The following is a 17935-nucleotide window of genomic DNA, read 5'->3' on the forward strand; positions in this document are numbered from 1 at the left end:
TTTAATGTACCATATTAAACAATTTCCATGACATCGACCCTATTACAGAAAGGAAAAAAATTGAATCCTAAATGTCTGATTCATGGAGATTGAAGAAATTCGATAACAAAGCAGATAGTTCCAGCATTCGAGCAAGTTAAACAACTTTAGTGTCGGTAGGCTCAATCTTGACACGAACAGCCCTGTTAGGTTTTGTAACTGATGCCTGACCAGCTTCACCATGTTCAACAACCATTGCTATCAGAGGACCTCTTAAAACTACACATTGCAGTAAACTTCTTTATATACCACATTTGATGTAGTGTTGATGTAATTACCCTCTTCATCAATCAATAAAATTTTCAGTCTGTTTCTTGATGTAATTATAAATACCAGCATGATAATATAAAGATAATAGAAGATTCACTTTAATAAAAATAACATGATAAACATTGATCCACGTCTTTTTTTTTTTGAAATAATCCACATCCTTTCTTGTATTACAAAAAAAAACATTGATCCACATCAACAATATGATGATTTGAGTCATTTTTTTATGTTTTGGATCAAATTAAAGATATATTCAATTTCTTCTATAGACTCTATCGGAATGATATAAGATGTGTTCATGAATGTAAGAGAAGTATTGAATATGAAGTAAGAATAGAGATTTATGCTACATGGAGAAATTGAATATTTATTTTTTAGGCAAGAAAACTCATCATTTCATTAAGAATAAAATCATGAATACAATTTGGTACAATCTCATAAACTTGAGGATTAGTTGTGTATCCACTCAAGCCACTACATCAACTTGCCTCCTAGTAAGCTCTACCACATAGTTTGTAAATACAGTTCAACTCAGATAAATCAGGTGTCGTGGGACGTGGAATTAACATGATCATCTACTATCGTAAAATCTAACTCCAAAATGATGTTATCAGTATTCAACTCATGAATCTGATTTATAGCATAGTATAAACCATATGCTTCCCCTTTTGTTACACTTATTTTGGATTGGAGTCTAATAGATTTAACTTGAAGAAAATTACCATACACATCACGAAAATTACCATGATTGCAAGTTATGGCTCTATAGCAGCACCACTTACTAAGCTCCACATGTGATAGTGATGCTACAGAACAGCCTCCATCGTGCATTTTTGTGCCTGTGTTGCTGCCATATTGATGAAGAAACATGATTGTCCATAAATAGATACTGAACAAAAGAAAACAAAAGACTTCTTCAATTTTTTGGTGAATTAGGACAGATATAAAACAAATGCACACTTTCAAAACTTTTAGGTGATGCATATCTTTAAAAGCAGAGAGCAATATGAATATGAATGAATCCTAACACATTAGTAATGCACTACATTCAGAAAACATTTGTTAGCATGTGGGAAGGAGGCTTATCAAATATCATACTTACACCAAGAGTACACATTAGAACTAACTTAAAATTAATTCAATGGAGTAAGAGACCATAATGACTTATCATAACTATACCTGCCCATAAATTATGATAGTAACAATTTCAAAATAGTTCAATGAAAAAAGAAATTGAAGAAAATTGTGAGAAGCAAAGCACGAATGATTGTAGTTTCCGCATAAATGTAAATGAAGAGGACTACACCAAACAATAAAGTGGGGAATCGAGAGTCATAAGCATTTAAAGAGTAGATAATCAACAACCTAATATTTTGAAAGTGAGCAGATTTTTTTATTCATTAAAATGTTTAGAAGTCAGTCAATGTCCATTTCTAAAGATCTTTAACTGCAAACTTTTATATGAACACTTGAGTTTTAAAATACTTTACAGAATCAACCATCACATATCAGAGCACACAACATGACCAAATCAAAGCGCTTAATTACCAAAACAAATCTTTCGCATGGAATATGTATTCAATTCTCACATCAATATAGCAACAATGAGTCAAAATAGACTTCTACATAAAGAAAAAGATAAAAATTTAAAACATTCTTAAATGAACTAATTGACACACATTCTGCTTCCAAACAATACCCTTCACTTCTGTAAAAAGAAAAACAATGTTCTACAGAAACCCTAAACTAAGAATTTTAGTTTTGCAAAGATACGAAGAAGGAGCAAGTAAAGGAAACTGTAAAGGTAAAAAGTCGTTGACATGTGATCAAAATCATTGAGTATTTACCATGATTTACAAATTATTAACTCAACAATAGCTTGAATACAATGTCTTATAATTTGACAAAAAGAATATTCAGGAAACAAAAAGAAACAAACCTGTTTTTACAAAGACAGCCCCAAACAATTTCTCAATCTAATGAGGAATGTTATATATAAGATCTGAAGAGAAAGAAAAAACAACAAATCAGCAAGAACAGACAAAACCAAACAAACATAAATGATTCGGCTGCTCTCAAGAATGATACGATACGATATGAGGAGCAGATCTTAGCGTTACCTCAACTTTTGAATCCGAACCGTTGTCGAAATGCTCATCAATTACCTCATTCATTGAAGAAGAGTAACCCATCATAACAGGTTTGCCACGTTGTAGCTGCCGCAACTCATAACTATGGACCAGCCACTGAGTTTACCGCCACCACCTTGGAAAAAACACTTGAAAAATAAATCATTCTAAAATATTACGCATCATTGATCAATGCGACATACATGAATTTTTATATAAGAAAGTCAAACACAATCTATCGCACGGGTCTATTAAAAAACACAGAAGAAACAAAAATTATCATTTAAAAAAAACAAAAAAAATGATTTTTTTTATATGATTAAAGTTTTAACCAAACTTCTTAAATTAAAATACTGTATGATAAGTTCATTCAATCAAACTTATATCAAAGTAATACGGAAGTTATTAGTGCACAATTAAAATATTCAACTATGGTATACATTATTTTGTGATAAATAAAATTTTATACATAATGTCTAAACTCGACATCACATTGAAAATACTCTTCCCACCTTCTATGAAATGTTGTAGCGATCCCACAATTATTATTTCCTCCATTGTATTTAGTACATAGAAACAACTTCAATGGAGCTACACCTGTAAACTCAGGTACACCATTCACATTGACATCATTTTATTATACACGACACATACACTCTTTGGCAGGAGTTTCCTATACTAAAATAAAAGCAACAGTACACTAAAATCACACCATCAATCTCTTTAGGATATCAAGCATCTACATCGGTGATGAAATAAATGGTAGCTTGCCAGCCATCAATCTCTTTAGGATATCAAGCATCTACATCAGTGATGAAATAAATGGTAGCTTGCCAGAGCTGAATAATTTTCTATTCCATGAACTCCAAGCTTCCTGCCTTTTTTTTTCATGATGCGTAAGTAGTACAACTCCAAGATACAACAACTTCATTCAATTACCGACACTTTTTCCAACAGCCACGTCAATTCAACATTCATGTATACATAGTTCTGAACTTATACAAAAATTAATAGTTACATCACATGATGGCTGCAAAATACACTTTAGGCAGGAAAAATTGCAGCAGGAATCATAGGTTTAGGAACAGTCTAAATCCTTAATACCAAAGATTAATGAATAACCACCATCACCATATCACTCTAAGGTGCAGAAAAATTAATAAAAGACAACGCCTCTAGTATATTTTTCATAACACATAATAATATAATATATGAACACCTATGGAATCAACTCTGCATTCTCATAGTAGCTACATGCAGTCATTCTACAATATGTTAAGCTCATATTCATTCTGTCTCAGTCAACTAATGTGTTACTCACAAATCAAATGTGCATCATACCACACCAAGGAATTTGTCCAATAACTTTTAATTAAACAAACATTATCTCTCATCGAAGGATTGACCTCCTCTATATCTATTAGCAGTTGGTAATGCACTTTCTTGATAAATTATCTCTTCTTTTGGATCAAGTTGAACACTCCACATTTTAAGTGAAACACAAATTAAAGTTTTATTAAAATGCAAATAGTAGAGAAACATGAATGCTTACTTCATATAAATTGAAAGTTAAACATACTGATGCTTATAAACCCCAAAAAGCATCAATATCTTTTACACTATTTTATTAGAAATGTCACAAAAGATACAAATATCTAATGTCATAACCATAGCACCAATGATAAAATATAAAACACTCATGCAGAAATTTCCTCATAAACCATTCACTTCCACAAAATAGACATAATAATAAATATGCTTAAAAACCATTTACAGGAACAAACCACAAACAGCAAGACATTGCACAAAAAATACCCGCCAATGATATGACAGGGGCAACATTAACAGCACTGCGCACGCGTTCGTTGCCACTCGAACGGTAGATAAGGTTGCCATCTTGAAGTGTATATTTTCCAGGAAGCAAGTCATTAAATTTATAAGCTAGCATACATCTGTCAATTTTTAAATAACGATAAAGATCGAATAAAATAGGAGGCAGAGGAAAAGAATATATACAACATCATCATATGAGTGTGTGGAGCACTTACTTCACATCAGCCGCGAGACAAAATAACGGTTTAAATGCAAAGACAGAAGGCTCGCCTCCACCATGCCTAAATAATGTATTGTCATGTAATGGATGTCTATCTGTGTTGTGCATAGCGGAAGGCTCGCCTCCACCATACCAAATGCTCGCTTCATCCGTTCGAATGCTTGTTCTCTTCAACGGTCTCTTAAATTATATTGATTTGATAAAACATTTATAAACTATTTATCAAGACATGGAAGCTAAAAATTCAAACCCTAATTGTCATACCCTTAAATTAGAACATCAATAACAAATTTTCATTCACTTAATTAGAAAATGCATTTCACACGTCTCACCGGTTAAAAGTTTGTTTATAACAATTGATCAATCACCACAGCAGCTTCCAATTTATTGCACTTCTAAGTTAAATAAACCAAAAACATAAATAAACCAAGTTACAATAAAATTAACATAAAAAAAAAAGACCAAAAAAGAGAATTATGATTAAAATCTAAATCAAATAATCCAAGTTACAATAACAGCACCATATCAACTACTTTATCCTTGGCATTTTCATAATGCGCTTTTGCCTCTTATCGCTTGTTAATCGAGTTGAGAACGAAAAATTAAATTAAGCTCAGTGGGTTGCGATTAGATAAGCTAAAATAATCTAGTTGAGAACAAAATATGCGAGTAGATAAGCTAAAATAAATAAATTCAAAAATCATAAATTAGAAACAAAGCAACAAACCTGATGGGTTGTGATTAATAGATGGGAAAGGTAAAAAAGCTCCATAAGAAAGAGCCATGGAGAAGAGGTTGGGACATGATGAAGAGAGATAATTTTTTTTAAGAAAAGGTAGATAGAGAAAGGGGAAGAGAAGGTAAATTGAGAGAGAGGCCGATGAATGTGTTTTGTCGCCGCCGATGGATTGGGGGAGAGGGTTGGCGGTGGTGATGAAGAAGAAACGCGTGAGAGAAAGAGAGGAAAAACAGGAATTTGCGGCTTTAGAAGAAATTTGTAGTTTTTTTTTTTTTATGTTTATCTGTTTAATTGTTTTGGTTAGGGTAAAACAGGAATTTTATTCATTAGGGCTTAGGTTTAATTAGGGCTAAAATGTTAGCTTGGGTTAACTTTTATATATAGATAGATAAGATTCGATATATTTTTAAAACAAATCTTTCTTCGTTATATTTTTTAAAACAAATCTTTCTATTATCCAAAAAAAAAATCTTCTAGGTGTAACAAAAAAGATCAAGATTTTTATTTTTTTAAAACCTGCCTTTCTAAAAGTCACCAACATTATTACTAATTAGCCCTTCAAAAAACATTATTAAATTAGGGTAATTATATAAAATAGATTTAATTTTTGTTCTAAAACTTGACTAAAATCTCTTCTTATATTTAAAAAATCTGTTATATTTATTCTCATGAAAGGAGGTTCAACTTGTTATTATCCTCAAAGCATATATATAAATAGTCAAAGATAAAGATTAGACTATAGTATTAATTAAGGAAAAATAGTTATATTGTTTTGTTCACACCTAAAATAAGGAAAAATAATTATATTGTTTTGTTCACACCAAAAATAAGGAAAAATAATTATATTGTTTTTTTCACACCAAAATAAGGAAAAATAATTATATTGTTTTTTTTAAACAGTAATTATATTGTTTTGTTCACACCAAAAATAAGGAAAAATAATTATATTGTTTTTTTCACACCAAAAAAAGGAAAATTAATTATACGCGTTATTAAATTGTTACCTTGAAAGAAAATGAGTTTGTTGACTAGGTTGGGAAATGAATGAAAACCTAAATGAAACCATGACCTAATAAATGCACAGGCAAGCCATTAACATGATCCTACATGTATATATTCAAAGCAATACTCTTCGGTGCAATCACACCTAACACTAAATGTTCCTCCCTTCTCCATCACAACAATTGTTCTTTGATTCAAAGCAATACTCTTCGGTGCAATCACACCTAACACTAAATGTTCCTCCCTTCTCCATCACAACAATTGTTCTTTGAATTTGCATATAAAAAATTACATATCTATATGTTCTTCTAGTATGTTTTCCATAACTCGATCATAAGGTTATATTTTTCTTTTCACTATAATATATATAGGTGATCATAACATAACATAATTATTTCACATCTAGGCTCAAAATGAACAAGAAGGGAATGAATTTTTTAGGGTTGAGATTGAAAATTTTCATGGTGACGTGAATAGGGACAAGAATGCCATAAGCACTTCATGCAACATTTGTGGAAGCCATTTCATGAAGTATTTGTTCTTCTTATACCTATTAACGTCACCACGAAGCTTTTCAAATTCAGCCCTCAAAATTCATTGTTCATCTTGTTCATGTTGAGCCTACATGAAATGATTATATTATATTATAATCACCTATAATTATGCTATCATATCGTGTTATCACACCTTAAATTCACTTGTTTCAATCGCACTTTATTCCTAAATTCGATCATGTTATAATATCCTATTTTCCTTCAAAATTGCCACAAACGACCATGATGCTCTAAATTGGAATGGATGTTATCCATGAATGTGGGACAAGCGGTGGATGCCGCTGTGGCTGCTGCTCTTTAGAAAGGAGGAGAAATGTTGCTTTGTGCATCAACAATCATTGTATGTATTGATCATTTCCTACCGGCTTAATCATTATTCTTACTTACCAAAAAAAAAAAAAAATTATCATCATTTTCTCCGTATAATCATGATAATGATAGTAGTCACCACCACACTTGTCCAAACTTAGAACCATTAAAATGTTTTAAAACATAGAACCAATTTTGTAATGATTTCTTTCAAAAAGACGAATTTTTTAATTTGTTGAACTTTAGAACATGATCACATGATATCATATTTTATGGAAACAATTGACACACTATTTGATTTATTACTAAAAGTAATTGTGGATGATGAAGGAACTATTTGATTTATTAGGTCATCCTCAAAGCTCTATGGACCTATAAAGGAACTATTATCAGAAGACAATCCTCCCAAATACAGAGAAACCACGGTTGCTAATTATGTAGCTTACCACGATTGTTCTTCTGCTTTTACACATTACAAGATTTGATACCTAGGCAATGTGGCAGACAAAAGTATAAGTACATATAAATAATTGAAAGACCTTGATGACTTGGGGGTTGTGTAGGTGCGAAATAAACATTCACTTGTTGAAAACAAATGTCATTTTTCTGTCATAGTCGTCCAGTTTTGAGGGAAAGAATTTGCTGATAATTCAGAGTTCGGTTCAAAGGTAAGTAAATTGTGGCAAAAGATTGTTCGAGCTAGAACTTGAGCTCAAATTCTACCAAACAATTCGTCTTTAATTGAAAGAAAAACTTCGCTTTCATATGTTTGATCGTTGTTTTCCTAGTAGACTTGATTTAACTCGATTGCTCTCTGGAACTTATTATCATTGGCCAGTATTCTACAATCTTTCAAATGTCGAGCCAGAAAAAAAACACTGTTGAAACTGAATCGAGCTCCTTCATTAATCAGTATGATCCAAAATGTATAAAACTTTAGCGAAAACTGTTATTGCTATTATTAATTGAAAAGGTCATTGATCATATTGATACAAAGTACTCCATTCACATATACATATGTAATTACTGGATTTGAATCCTATTATTATGATTGCCGCTAATTAAAAATACTAGCATAACTCTATTTATAAAAGTTAAATAAGCTTGATTCATGAAATTAGAATTGCATTATGTGATATAACTTTCTTAGCACTCTGGAAAATTATTCTTTCTTCACATGCTAGTAATAAAGAGGTGAGCCACTCACTATTAATGAGTTTTTGTCCGACATATATATTCATATTTATTATGCTTTGTATTCATAAAGAGATTTTAACTCAAAAATATACAGCCACAATAATGAAGATAAGGAAAATGTGAACTTCTATTAAATCTTTTGGAGGCAGCTGTTGATCTTATCTTTTTCCCTATCCATATATATAAGTCTCAATCATAAAATAAAAATCTTTTGACTAAATAATTTTTTCAGGTAAATTAAATTGAGATTGATGAAGGGTTAACTAATCAATATTCTATACCATAAATTCTAAAGTTTGTTTTTAATGTTACTTTGTGTAACTCTATTTTATTTTATTAACCATTCATTCTCAATAAAAATGCTATGAAAATATGAAGTTCGGTCGAAAGACAAGTAAAGTTTGATCAAGAACTATTTATCGAATTCAGAAACTCTCAATATATATAACATCAATATTTAAGATCAATATCTTACGTATGTCTTTGTCCTATACTGACACAAGAGATTGCATTCAAATTTTTCACCTTCACAAATTAATATTGGTATTGATGTTTCAGTGTTAAAACCGTTGTCCGTGTCTATGTCAATGCTTCATAGCTCTCCAAGATTTCTACCATAACTGTGACTCATTAACGATTTGAGTCCACATACTTGTTTATATACATAACTCTTTGTCTTTGGTGTGCCATATATAATATAATTCTTGCTACTTCTACTCACTCCAGAACCAATACAAGCATCAGAAAAATGGGAACCACTGATGCAACCATGCCTAACCTTGATTCTATAATGAATGAACGCAAAGCATTTGATGAAACAAAATCTGGTGTGAAGGGACTTCTTGATGGAGGACTTAAAAGGATACCTGAGATATTCCATTGTCAACCTGATAAATATGAGAAAGCCAACAACACAAGCCATGTTATTCCTGTCATAGACCTTAAAGATATTGATAATAAAGATCCAAGTATTCACCAAGGGATAGTTGAGAAAGTCAAGGAAGCATGTGAAACATTAGGTTTTTTTCAGGTTGTTAATCATGGAATCCCTTTGAGTGTTCTTGAGGAGTTGAAAGATGGGGTGAAAAGGTTTTATGAACAAGACACAAAAGTCAAAAAAGAATTGTATACGAGAGATATGAATAGATCTTTTATTTACAATAGCAATTATGATATTTATAGCCCACCGGCACTCAATTGGAGGGATACTTTTGCATGTTACTTGGCTCCACCTGATACTCTCAAACCAGAAGAGATTCCTGTGGTATGCAGGTACTAGTACTTTTGTATGCATGTCTATGAAATTTATGTGCTCCTTTAACTTTGGCTATTCTAATTTTAGCACTGTCGACGCTTCAGATTGAAGGTGTCTTCAGTGTCTGATTAATTGCATTCAATTATACAATTTTCAAACTTACAGAAATTATTGAAGGACTTTTCTTCTAATTGGCTATTTATTCTTGCAGAGATATAATACTAGAATATGGAAAACACATGATGAATCTAGGGACTTTACTGTTTGAATTGTTATCAGAAGCTTTAGGTCTGAATCCAAATCATCTAAAAGATATGGATTGTACTCAAGGGTTATTTGCTCTTTGCCATTATTATCCTTCTTGTCCTGAACCAGAATTGACTGTGGGAACAACCAAGCATTCTGACAGTGGTTTTCTCACAGTGCTTCTACAAGACCATATTGGTGGCCTCCAAGTTCTTTATGAAGATAAATGGATTGATATAGCACCTGTTTCTGGAGCTCTCATAGTTAATGTTGGTGACCTTCTGCAGGCAAGTGTCCTTACGCGTATATTTTCATAAATTGTTAGTAATTATGTACCATAATGAAAAGAAAGAAAAAAAAAATCAACATGGCACTTATTGAGCAATCAGAATGTGTCCTGCACCAAGTAAAAGAGACACCAAAGCTACTAAAATTTGACAAACCAAGCAAACTAAAAATTCTAAAATTGGACAAACCAAGCTCCTTGGTCCTACTTTGGATCTTGCAAATAACATATCTCCTGCATTTTTCAAATTGGTTTCAAGCATGTTACATTGGATATAATATGTCATGTAAATGTATTTATAAGTAGAAGGCATCTTTCACCATGCAAGTAGGTTCTATTAGAGTTGAGTTAGCACATTCCAAATTCCAAAATAGTATCAGAGTCTATCCAAGATCTATTAGGATACATGCTATCTGGTTACGCGTTAGATGTGTTTATAAATAGGAGGCATCCCTCACCTTACAAGCTGAATAATGCTTTGATGGTTGAATTTGAACCAACCAAAATTTTAATACCTTATTTCCATCTAATTTGAGGTGTTATGTTATGGCTTTTGTGCCTTTTATTGTTGCTTACTTTTGACTAGTTCAACATAAACTAGATACCTCGTACTGATGCTAAACGACGTTTTTAACTTTTCCTTATTTACATCATTTGATATTTTTACCTTTTTAGCATTATTTTCATCCGATTCAACCATGACCTAGAGGTCTCATCAGTTCAATGTCCAATTTGGTTTTGAAGATATTAATCGGAAGGATAAAAAATAGATTTAAATTTTAAACATATAGTTTTTTTTTTTTTTGTTTCTATATAGCTAATAATTTGTTTGTTTATCTTGTAGCTTATAACAAATGACAGATTCAAGAGTGTCGAACACAAAGTACTTGCAAATAAAATTGGTCCAAGAATATCTGTAGCAAGCTTTTTCTCTACAGGTAATAGGTCATCCTCAAAGCTCTATGGACCTATGAAGGAACTATTATCAGAAGACAATCCTCCTAAATACAGAGAAACCACAGTCGCCGACTATGTAGCCTACTTTGTAAAGAAAGGATTAGATGGTACTTCTGCTCTTACACATTACAAGATTTGAACTGGACAACGTGGAAGAAAAAACAAGTATTCGAATGAACTTGGTTAGCTTGTTGTGGTATAGTTATTCATCAATTCCACAAGATTATGACATGAACTAGAAATATGATGTTGTTTCTATTTGATGTGGTTTCTTCAAAGAGCTAAAACTTAACCTCCATAGATGAAAAAATAGCAGAGAAATCTTTCATGAACAAGATATTAAATAGAGAGAAAATTGTTATTCACAAATCTAGATTGTACATTGTGATCTTACACTTATTTATACTATGCATAGCACTATACAAATCCAACTATAGTTGGTTGACCATCTACGACTAACTAGTAACTATCATAACTATATTAACTGTTAAAACAGTTAGTTAGTTAGTTACCTAACTAGTAATTACTTGTGAAGCAAGTAATTGCTTATTCTATCATATTTTCACACTTTAACAAGATCATTGTTTTCCAAGTAAAACTTGCTTTAACTCAATTTCTCTCGGAAACTTATCATCATTGGTCGGTATTCTACAATCTTTCAGACGTTGAGCCTTAAAGACAGAAGCAATCTGTGTTGAAATTGAATTGAGATCCGTTAATCAGCTTGGTCCAAAAATGTATAAAAATATAAGTGAAAAATAATTATTGTTATTCTTAAATGAAAACATCATTGATCATATTGATACAAAGTAATATACTTTACATGTTTAAGATTTGGATTTGCACTATATGGAAACCATTAACATAACTCTGTTTATAAAAATTAAATAGCTTGATTATGTTTATCAATGAGTTTTTTTTCTCCCACACAGATATTCATATTTATTATGCATTATATTCATAAGGAGATTTTAACTCTAAAATCTACAGCCACAATAATGAAGATAAGGAAAATGTGGACTTTTATAAATAGTGATATTTATTTCTCTTACATCAAAGCCTGACCAAGGGGGTGGCAGTAGGCATGTTGATCTTATCCTTTTCCCTATCCATGGAAGTCCCAATCATAAAATAAATCTTTTGACTAAACAATTTAATTTTGTCATCATTTCCAATAATTGTTCTATCTGTAACTTAAATTGAGACTGATGCATCCATTTAAAGGGTCTAAGTTTTACCTTAATTCTAACTCATTAAACATGTAAGTCCACATATTTGTTCATATACCAAACTCTTTGTCTTTTTAGTGACATAATATAATTCTTGCTTCTTCTACTCATTCTAGAAGCATGGGAACCATTGATACAACCAAACCTAACCTTGATTCCACATTCAATGAACGCAAAGCATTTGATGAAACAAAAGCAGGTGTGAAAGGACTTGTTGATGCAGGAGTTGAGAAGATACCAAGCTTATTCCACCATCAACCAGACAAATATGAGGAAGCCAACAACACAAGTCATGTTATTCCTGTCATCGACCTTAAAGATATTGATAATAAAGACCCAAGTATTCATCAAGGAATTGTTGACGATATCAAGGAAGCATGTGAAACTTGGGGTTTTTTTCAAGTTGTTAATCATGGAATCCCTTTGAGTGTTCTTGAGGAGGTGAAAGATGGAGTGAAGAGGTTTTATGAACAAGATACAGAAGTCAAAAAAAGTATGTATACAAGAGATTATCAGAGATCCTTTATTTACAATAGCAATTTTGATATTTATAGCTCTCCAGCACTCAATTGGAGGGATAGTTTTAGTTGTTACTTGGCTCCTGATCCTCCCAAACCAGAAGATTTTCCCGCAGTATGCAGGTATGTTTGTATGCATGTGTGTAAAATTTATGCGGTCAGTTGGTATGGATATTGCAACATGTAGGGTTGTGGTTCAAATCTGGGATTCTCCACTTATTCACTTTAAGATGTGAAATTATGGCTACTAGACTACTTGACTAAGAACAAGGAAAAAAATGAAATGCATATTTTCTCCTAGAAGATCTATTTATAAGATACAAATCATAAAACAAATAAATATTAGGATAAAAACTAAAAACCAACTGATACAAAATATAAAACATCCGAAATTGAATTTAATCCTTACTGTTTTTTTTGTTGCTTTCTAATTAGCTATTTATTCTTGCAGAGATGTAATACTAGAATATGGGAAACAGGTGATGAATCTTGGAACTTTACTGTTTGAATTGATGTCAGAAGCATTAGGTTTGAATCCAAACCATCTAAAAGATATGGATTGTGCTAAAGGACTGTTTGCTCTTTGCCATTACTATCCTTCTTGTCCTGAACCAGAATTGACTGTGGGAACAACAAAGCATTCTGATAATGATTTTCTCACAGTGCTTCTACAAGACCATATTGGTGGTCTCCAAGTTCTTTATGAAGATAAATGGATTGATATAACACCTGTTCCTGGAGCTCTCATAGTTAATGTTGGTGATCTTTTGCAGGTAAGTTTTATGTGCTCTTATGTGTATATTTCCTTAAACTATTAGTAATGCACTCAGTTAATCTAAGACACTGATAAAAAAAAACTCAATATGCCACTTATTGAGCAATCAGAATCGGTTGATTCGATCATTATTGAATCTAAGATAAAGGTCTCATTGATTCGATTGTTGGTCAGGTTTTGAAGATATTAAATATGAAGGATGGATTACAGGTGTAAACATATAGCTAATTATTTGTTTGTTTGAATTGTAGCTTATAACAAATGACAAATTCAAGAGTGTTGTACATAGAGTACTTGCCAATCCAGTTGGTCCAAGAATATCTGTTGCATGTTTTTTCTCCACAGCACTTAAAGCATCCACAAAGCTCTATGGACCTATGAAGGAATTATTATCAGAAGACAATCCTCCCAAATACAGAGAAACTAGTGTTGCTGATTATGTGGCCTACTTTCGAGCAAAAGGACTAGATGGTACTTCTGCACTTGAACATTACAAAATTTGAACTAAGCAATGTGGCAGATAAAATATTAGCTCATATAAATAATTGACAAATCTTTGTGAGTTGGTTTCATCAATACCACTTGATTGTGATATGAAATCATAAACATGATGTGGTTTTTATTTCATGCAATGGATGAATTACAATGTATAAACATTCACTTATTGAACACAGATGTTTTATTTATATATCATAACCCTCCAGTTTCAAGAGAAAGGTTCCATAATAATTCAGAGTTTGGTTGCGAGGTAAGTAAAGTATAACCAAGAATTGTCCCGGCCATGATTTGAATTGGAGATCTCCCAAACTATTCGTCTTTAACCGAGAGAAATGTTGCTTGCTTATTTTAGATTATTGCGTCTCCGGTTTACTTGCCTTCACATCTAATCACTGCCCATGATATTTCTATCTAAGACGCACCTAGATATGAGACCCTCTCACTTCCTCTCAATCACACACCAGCGATTACAACGAATACAATCAAGATGGAGACACACTCCAATAAATTGAATCCACTCTTGCTTAAAAGCTTACGAGTGATTCACAATTACAACTCAACTATCAGTCCAACTCTAGCATCAAGGTGATAAAAGAGTGGTTCACAAACAACAATGGACATACTAAAACCCTAATTGACACTTTCACAAATGCGGCTTCAGTAGTCTTATTAGGTTTAGAGTCTTCCTTTATATAGCTTGAGAATAGCATGTGTAACAGCCCAGGTGGATCCCTCGCAAGGCACTGCACCCCCCTGCACTGCACTGTTACTCACAAGCTTAATCACTATCCCCCTGATAGTGTTTTTGCCTCCCGTGGGAATCGAACCTAGTACCTGGGGTTAAGTACTACTTCAATGCATTCCCACTACCAACCAGGCTCAGATACCAATTGTAACACCCCGTTTTCCCAACGTAAAAATTTCATAATTAAAAATCAGAGTAATTCAACTTTAACGGAATGCTACACTTCTTAAAAATTCATAAACTGAATAAATAGCAATTTATTCTTCAAAATCATTTAACATAAGTAATTCAAAACTTCGCAGCGGAATTAGTTCTTTCAACATAAAAAGTCTTTAACACGCAGACCTCAACATAAAAATCTCATAAGTCTTGTTCAACATTTATTCATAAAAATCCATAAGTAATACGTAAGGAATAGAAATAGAAGACATAATCTCATCCCGTTACGTATCAGAGCACCTAAGACACACTTGTGAGGAGTCCACTCACGACCGCAACTAATCCTGGTTACCTGCAAGTTACCCATACGAAGAGCAACATTTCCAAGCAGAGGGGTGAGATTTCTCAAACAATAATATTAAGCATATAAATCATATAAAGTACATTCAACAACTTAAACATCTTATAATTCATTAATCATATCTAATAACTTAAACTTCCTTAACTAGTGTCATTATCCCACATTAGTCATATACTTCATCAAGTAATCTCAATTATTATTCATAAAACATCTTATCTTAAATCATGATCATAAGCATCAATATCTAACACCAAATATAATCGTAAGCATCATCATATAATTCACATAATTATCATTATCAAAACATAGCATTTATCGAAAACAACTTCATAATCAAGTTCATAATCAACTTCATAAACAAACATCATCATTAAATCATAATCATCAAATCACAATCAAACTTCGTAATCAAACCTCACTTAACTCGACTATGTAACTCTTAACATCTCAAATCATCTTAGCATCTTGACAACTTAACAACTTGACAACTCGACAACTTCACATCTTAAATCATCTTAAAACTTCTTGATATGCAAATGCATTTGGTACCAATACAGAGCATCAAGCTCCCAACCAACTTATATGAGCGTAAATAGGCTCTTCAGAGCATCAAGCTCCCAACCAATCGTGTGAATGACTAAGCATTCCAGAGCATCAAGCCCCCAACCAACGTATATGAGTATGCAATGGACTCAACTTCCTACAACTTAGACAACTTCATGAACATCTATGACATCCTAACATCTTGATATCTTGACAACATAACATCTTAATAACTTGATGACTTCATAACGACTTGACGACTTAACAACTCTTATCATCTTAACATCTTAACATCTTGACAACATATGGATCACATAAATAATTCATGTCATATCATAATATAACAATATCAAATGATAATAAACAACATCTTAAAACATCATATTCATCAATCATAAACAACTTCATATAACATCCTATTTAAACATCAACAATAATTCATTATGTATCTTTGTAAAAACATAATAAATTATCCACAACATATTTTCATGTCAAACCAAAGCTATTGGAAAGATATCACAAATATCAACAAGTTTCATGTTTACAACAAAGATCAATTCAAAACAGAAACATATGAACAAAACGCAAAAACATGAAACAGAGAAGGCTGTCACCGTACAATTTCGCTAAGACCTCCCTGTAGTATTTTCATCATAACTCAAAGACCAAACATCATTTTCACATCAAACTAAAGCCACTGGAAAACTAACAAAATTATCTAAAACTTTCATGTTTACGCCTAAGACCAATTCTGTACCGATCAGTATCAGTTTTTATTTTAAATTCGGAAAAGTTGTGCTGAAAGTCCATAAAAATTCACTGTGACCTACGTGCAGTAATTTGACCATAACTCAAGTTCTATAAATCGTTTTGACGTGAGACCAACGACATTAGAAAGCTAACATCCATACCTACAACTTTCGTGTTTACACCTAAACCCTGTTCGGAACTTAAACTTGTCCAACTGAGACAATAAAAACGCGTTTTGCACATTGACAGCAAAATCGCAGTTCAGCTGCGATTTCGCTTTGGGGAAATCTTTTCCACTTCGTATTCGATCCAATACTCTCCAAACTTGACCCTAATCATTACCCTATGATTACCCTATCATTTGAACATTAACTATTCATCAACTTACTGTATGCAAATTCAAAGGGTTCTCAAATCTATTAACAACCTATTACAATTATTAAACCCTAATTCTTAAACTCACCAACATCTCATCCAATTCCATGGTTCTAATCTCAAAACTACATCCAATAATCATCCTATGGATTATCTAAGGACTGTATACAATTTCTACATCAATTCAACAAGTTTTCATCATCTAATCATCAAATCTCTCTCAAAACCCTAATTCTCAAATTCTCACAAACTTTCCCCAACTTGTTAATTTAACAACTTAATATTAATGCAAGATAGTCTCACCCTCACCTTAGATTAATTCTTGAATCAACAGCAGCATTCTTTTTCCCTAAGGTATTCTCCTCTTCTCTTGACTTTTCTCTTCTCTTCTCTTCTTTCTTGTTCTCCTCTTTTCCAAAAAAGCGGTTTTAGGGTAAACTCTTTCTAACCTAAGCTTCTCTATTTATAATACTAAAATATTCTTTCCAAATCTATTTAGGCCCAACAACTTACTCTTCTTTCTATTCTAACCCCCAAATCCACTCACACTAATAATCCTCATATTCTAATAAATAATATTTCTCTACTAAATATATAATAATACACCAAATAACAAATATATATCTATAACAATTAACAAATATATTATGCTAGTAAATACCAACATATAACATAACAAAATATCGCTCAACAAAATATATTAACTAAATTATAAAAAGACATCTAATCTCAACAAATCATATATCCCGCATATATAAATATATAAATATATTCTAAAACTAATTAAAATAATTAAATAAAAAGGAGGGCGTTACAACTCTCCCCAACTTAAAAGAATTTCGTCCTCGAAATTCAAGCACAATAGAAAATAAATTTAGTCATTACTTCTTCAAACAAAACACAAAAACCACATCAAGTTAGTCAGTTAAACATGATCACATAAAAA

At 32.0% G+C, this 17935-nt stretch overlaps 2 protein-coding genes and 1 long non-coding RNA gene across 4 annotated transcripts; 2 read left to right on the forward strand and 1 right to left on the reverse strand.

Moving 5' to 3' along the window:
• Positions 1-649: 649 nt before the first annotated feature.
• Positions 650-2673, reverse strand: LOC146896444 (uncharacterized). 2 transcript variants are annotated; one of them, XR_015021781.1, is made up of 3 exons: positions 2430-2591; positions 2249-2311; positions 650-1198 (listed from the first exon to the last, which is right to left on the reverse strand). It is a non-coding gene; the product is annotated as an uncharacterized LOC146896444 (long non-coding RNA). The 2 variants fall into 2 exon arrangements; XR_015021780.1 differs by having other exon boundaries at positions 676-1198; positions 2475-2673.
• A 6343-nt stretch (positions 2674-9016) lies between these two features.
• On the forward strand, positions 9017-11405 carry LOC146896445 (1-aminocyclopropane-1-carboxylate oxidase homolog 12-like). Its single transcript, XM_085733454.1, has 3 exons — positions 9017-9564; positions 9759-10080; positions 10924-11405. Exons 1-3 carry the CDS (start codon positions 9041-9043, stop codon positions 11173-11175), a joined length of 1098 nt encoding a protein of 365 aa, XP_085589580.1. The 5' UTR covers positions 9017-9040; the 3' UTR covers positions 11176-11405.
• An 878-nt stretch (positions 11406-12283) lies between these two features.
• LOC146896446 (1-aminocyclopropane-1-carboxylate oxidase homolog 1-like) lies at positions 12284-14246 on the forward strand. Its single transcript, XM_085733459.1, has 3 exons — positions 12284-12906; positions 13235-13556; positions 13810-14246. The coding sequence occupies exons 1-3, from the start codon at positions 12386-12388 to the stop codon at positions 14059-14061; spliced, it is 1095 nt and encodes a 364-aa protein (XP_085589585.1). The 5' UTR covers positions 12284-12385; the 3' UTR covers positions 14062-14246.
• Positions 14247-17935: the final 3689 nt, after the last annotated feature.

Source organism: Medicago sativa, chromosome 8 (assembly GCF_051527215.1).
Source record: "Medicago sativa cultivar Bolivia chromosome 8, Bolivia_mono, whole genome shotgun sequence".
In the NCBI taxonomy this organism is placed as follows: Eukaryota; Viridiplantae; Streptophyta; class Magnoliopsida; order Fabales; family Fabaceae; genus Medicago; species Medicago sativa.

What these genes read in the sequence shown, in the direction of transcription:
- LOC146896445 (XM_085733454.1), top strand. Translation starts at nt 9,041, where the DNA reads ATGGGAACCACTGATGCAACCATGCCTAACCTTGATTCTATAATGAAT. An exon ending in GAGATTCCTGTGGTATGCAG is followed by an intron (nt 9,565 to 9,758) that starts GTACTAGTACTT and finishes TTATTCTTGCAG; the next exon opens with AGATATAATACTAGAATATG. An exon ending in ATGTTGGTGACCTTCTGCAG is followed by an intron (nt 10,081 to 10,923) that starts GCAAGTGTCCTT and finishes TTTATCTTGTAG; the next exon opens with CTTATAACAAATGACAGATT.
- LOC146896446 (XM_085733459.1), top strand. Translation starts at nt 12,386, where the DNA reads ATGGGAACCATTGATACAACCAAACCTAACCTTGATTCCACATTCAAT. An exon ending in GATTTTCCCGCAGTATGCAG is followed by an intron (nt 12,907 to 13,234) that starts GTATGTTTGTAT and finishes TTATTCTTGCAG; the next exon opens with AGATGTAATACTAGAATATG. An exon ending in ATGTTGGTGATCTTTTGCAG is followed by an intron (nt 13,557 to 13,809) that starts GTAAGTTTTATG and finishes TTTGAATTGTAG; the next exon opens with CTTATAACAAATGACAAATT.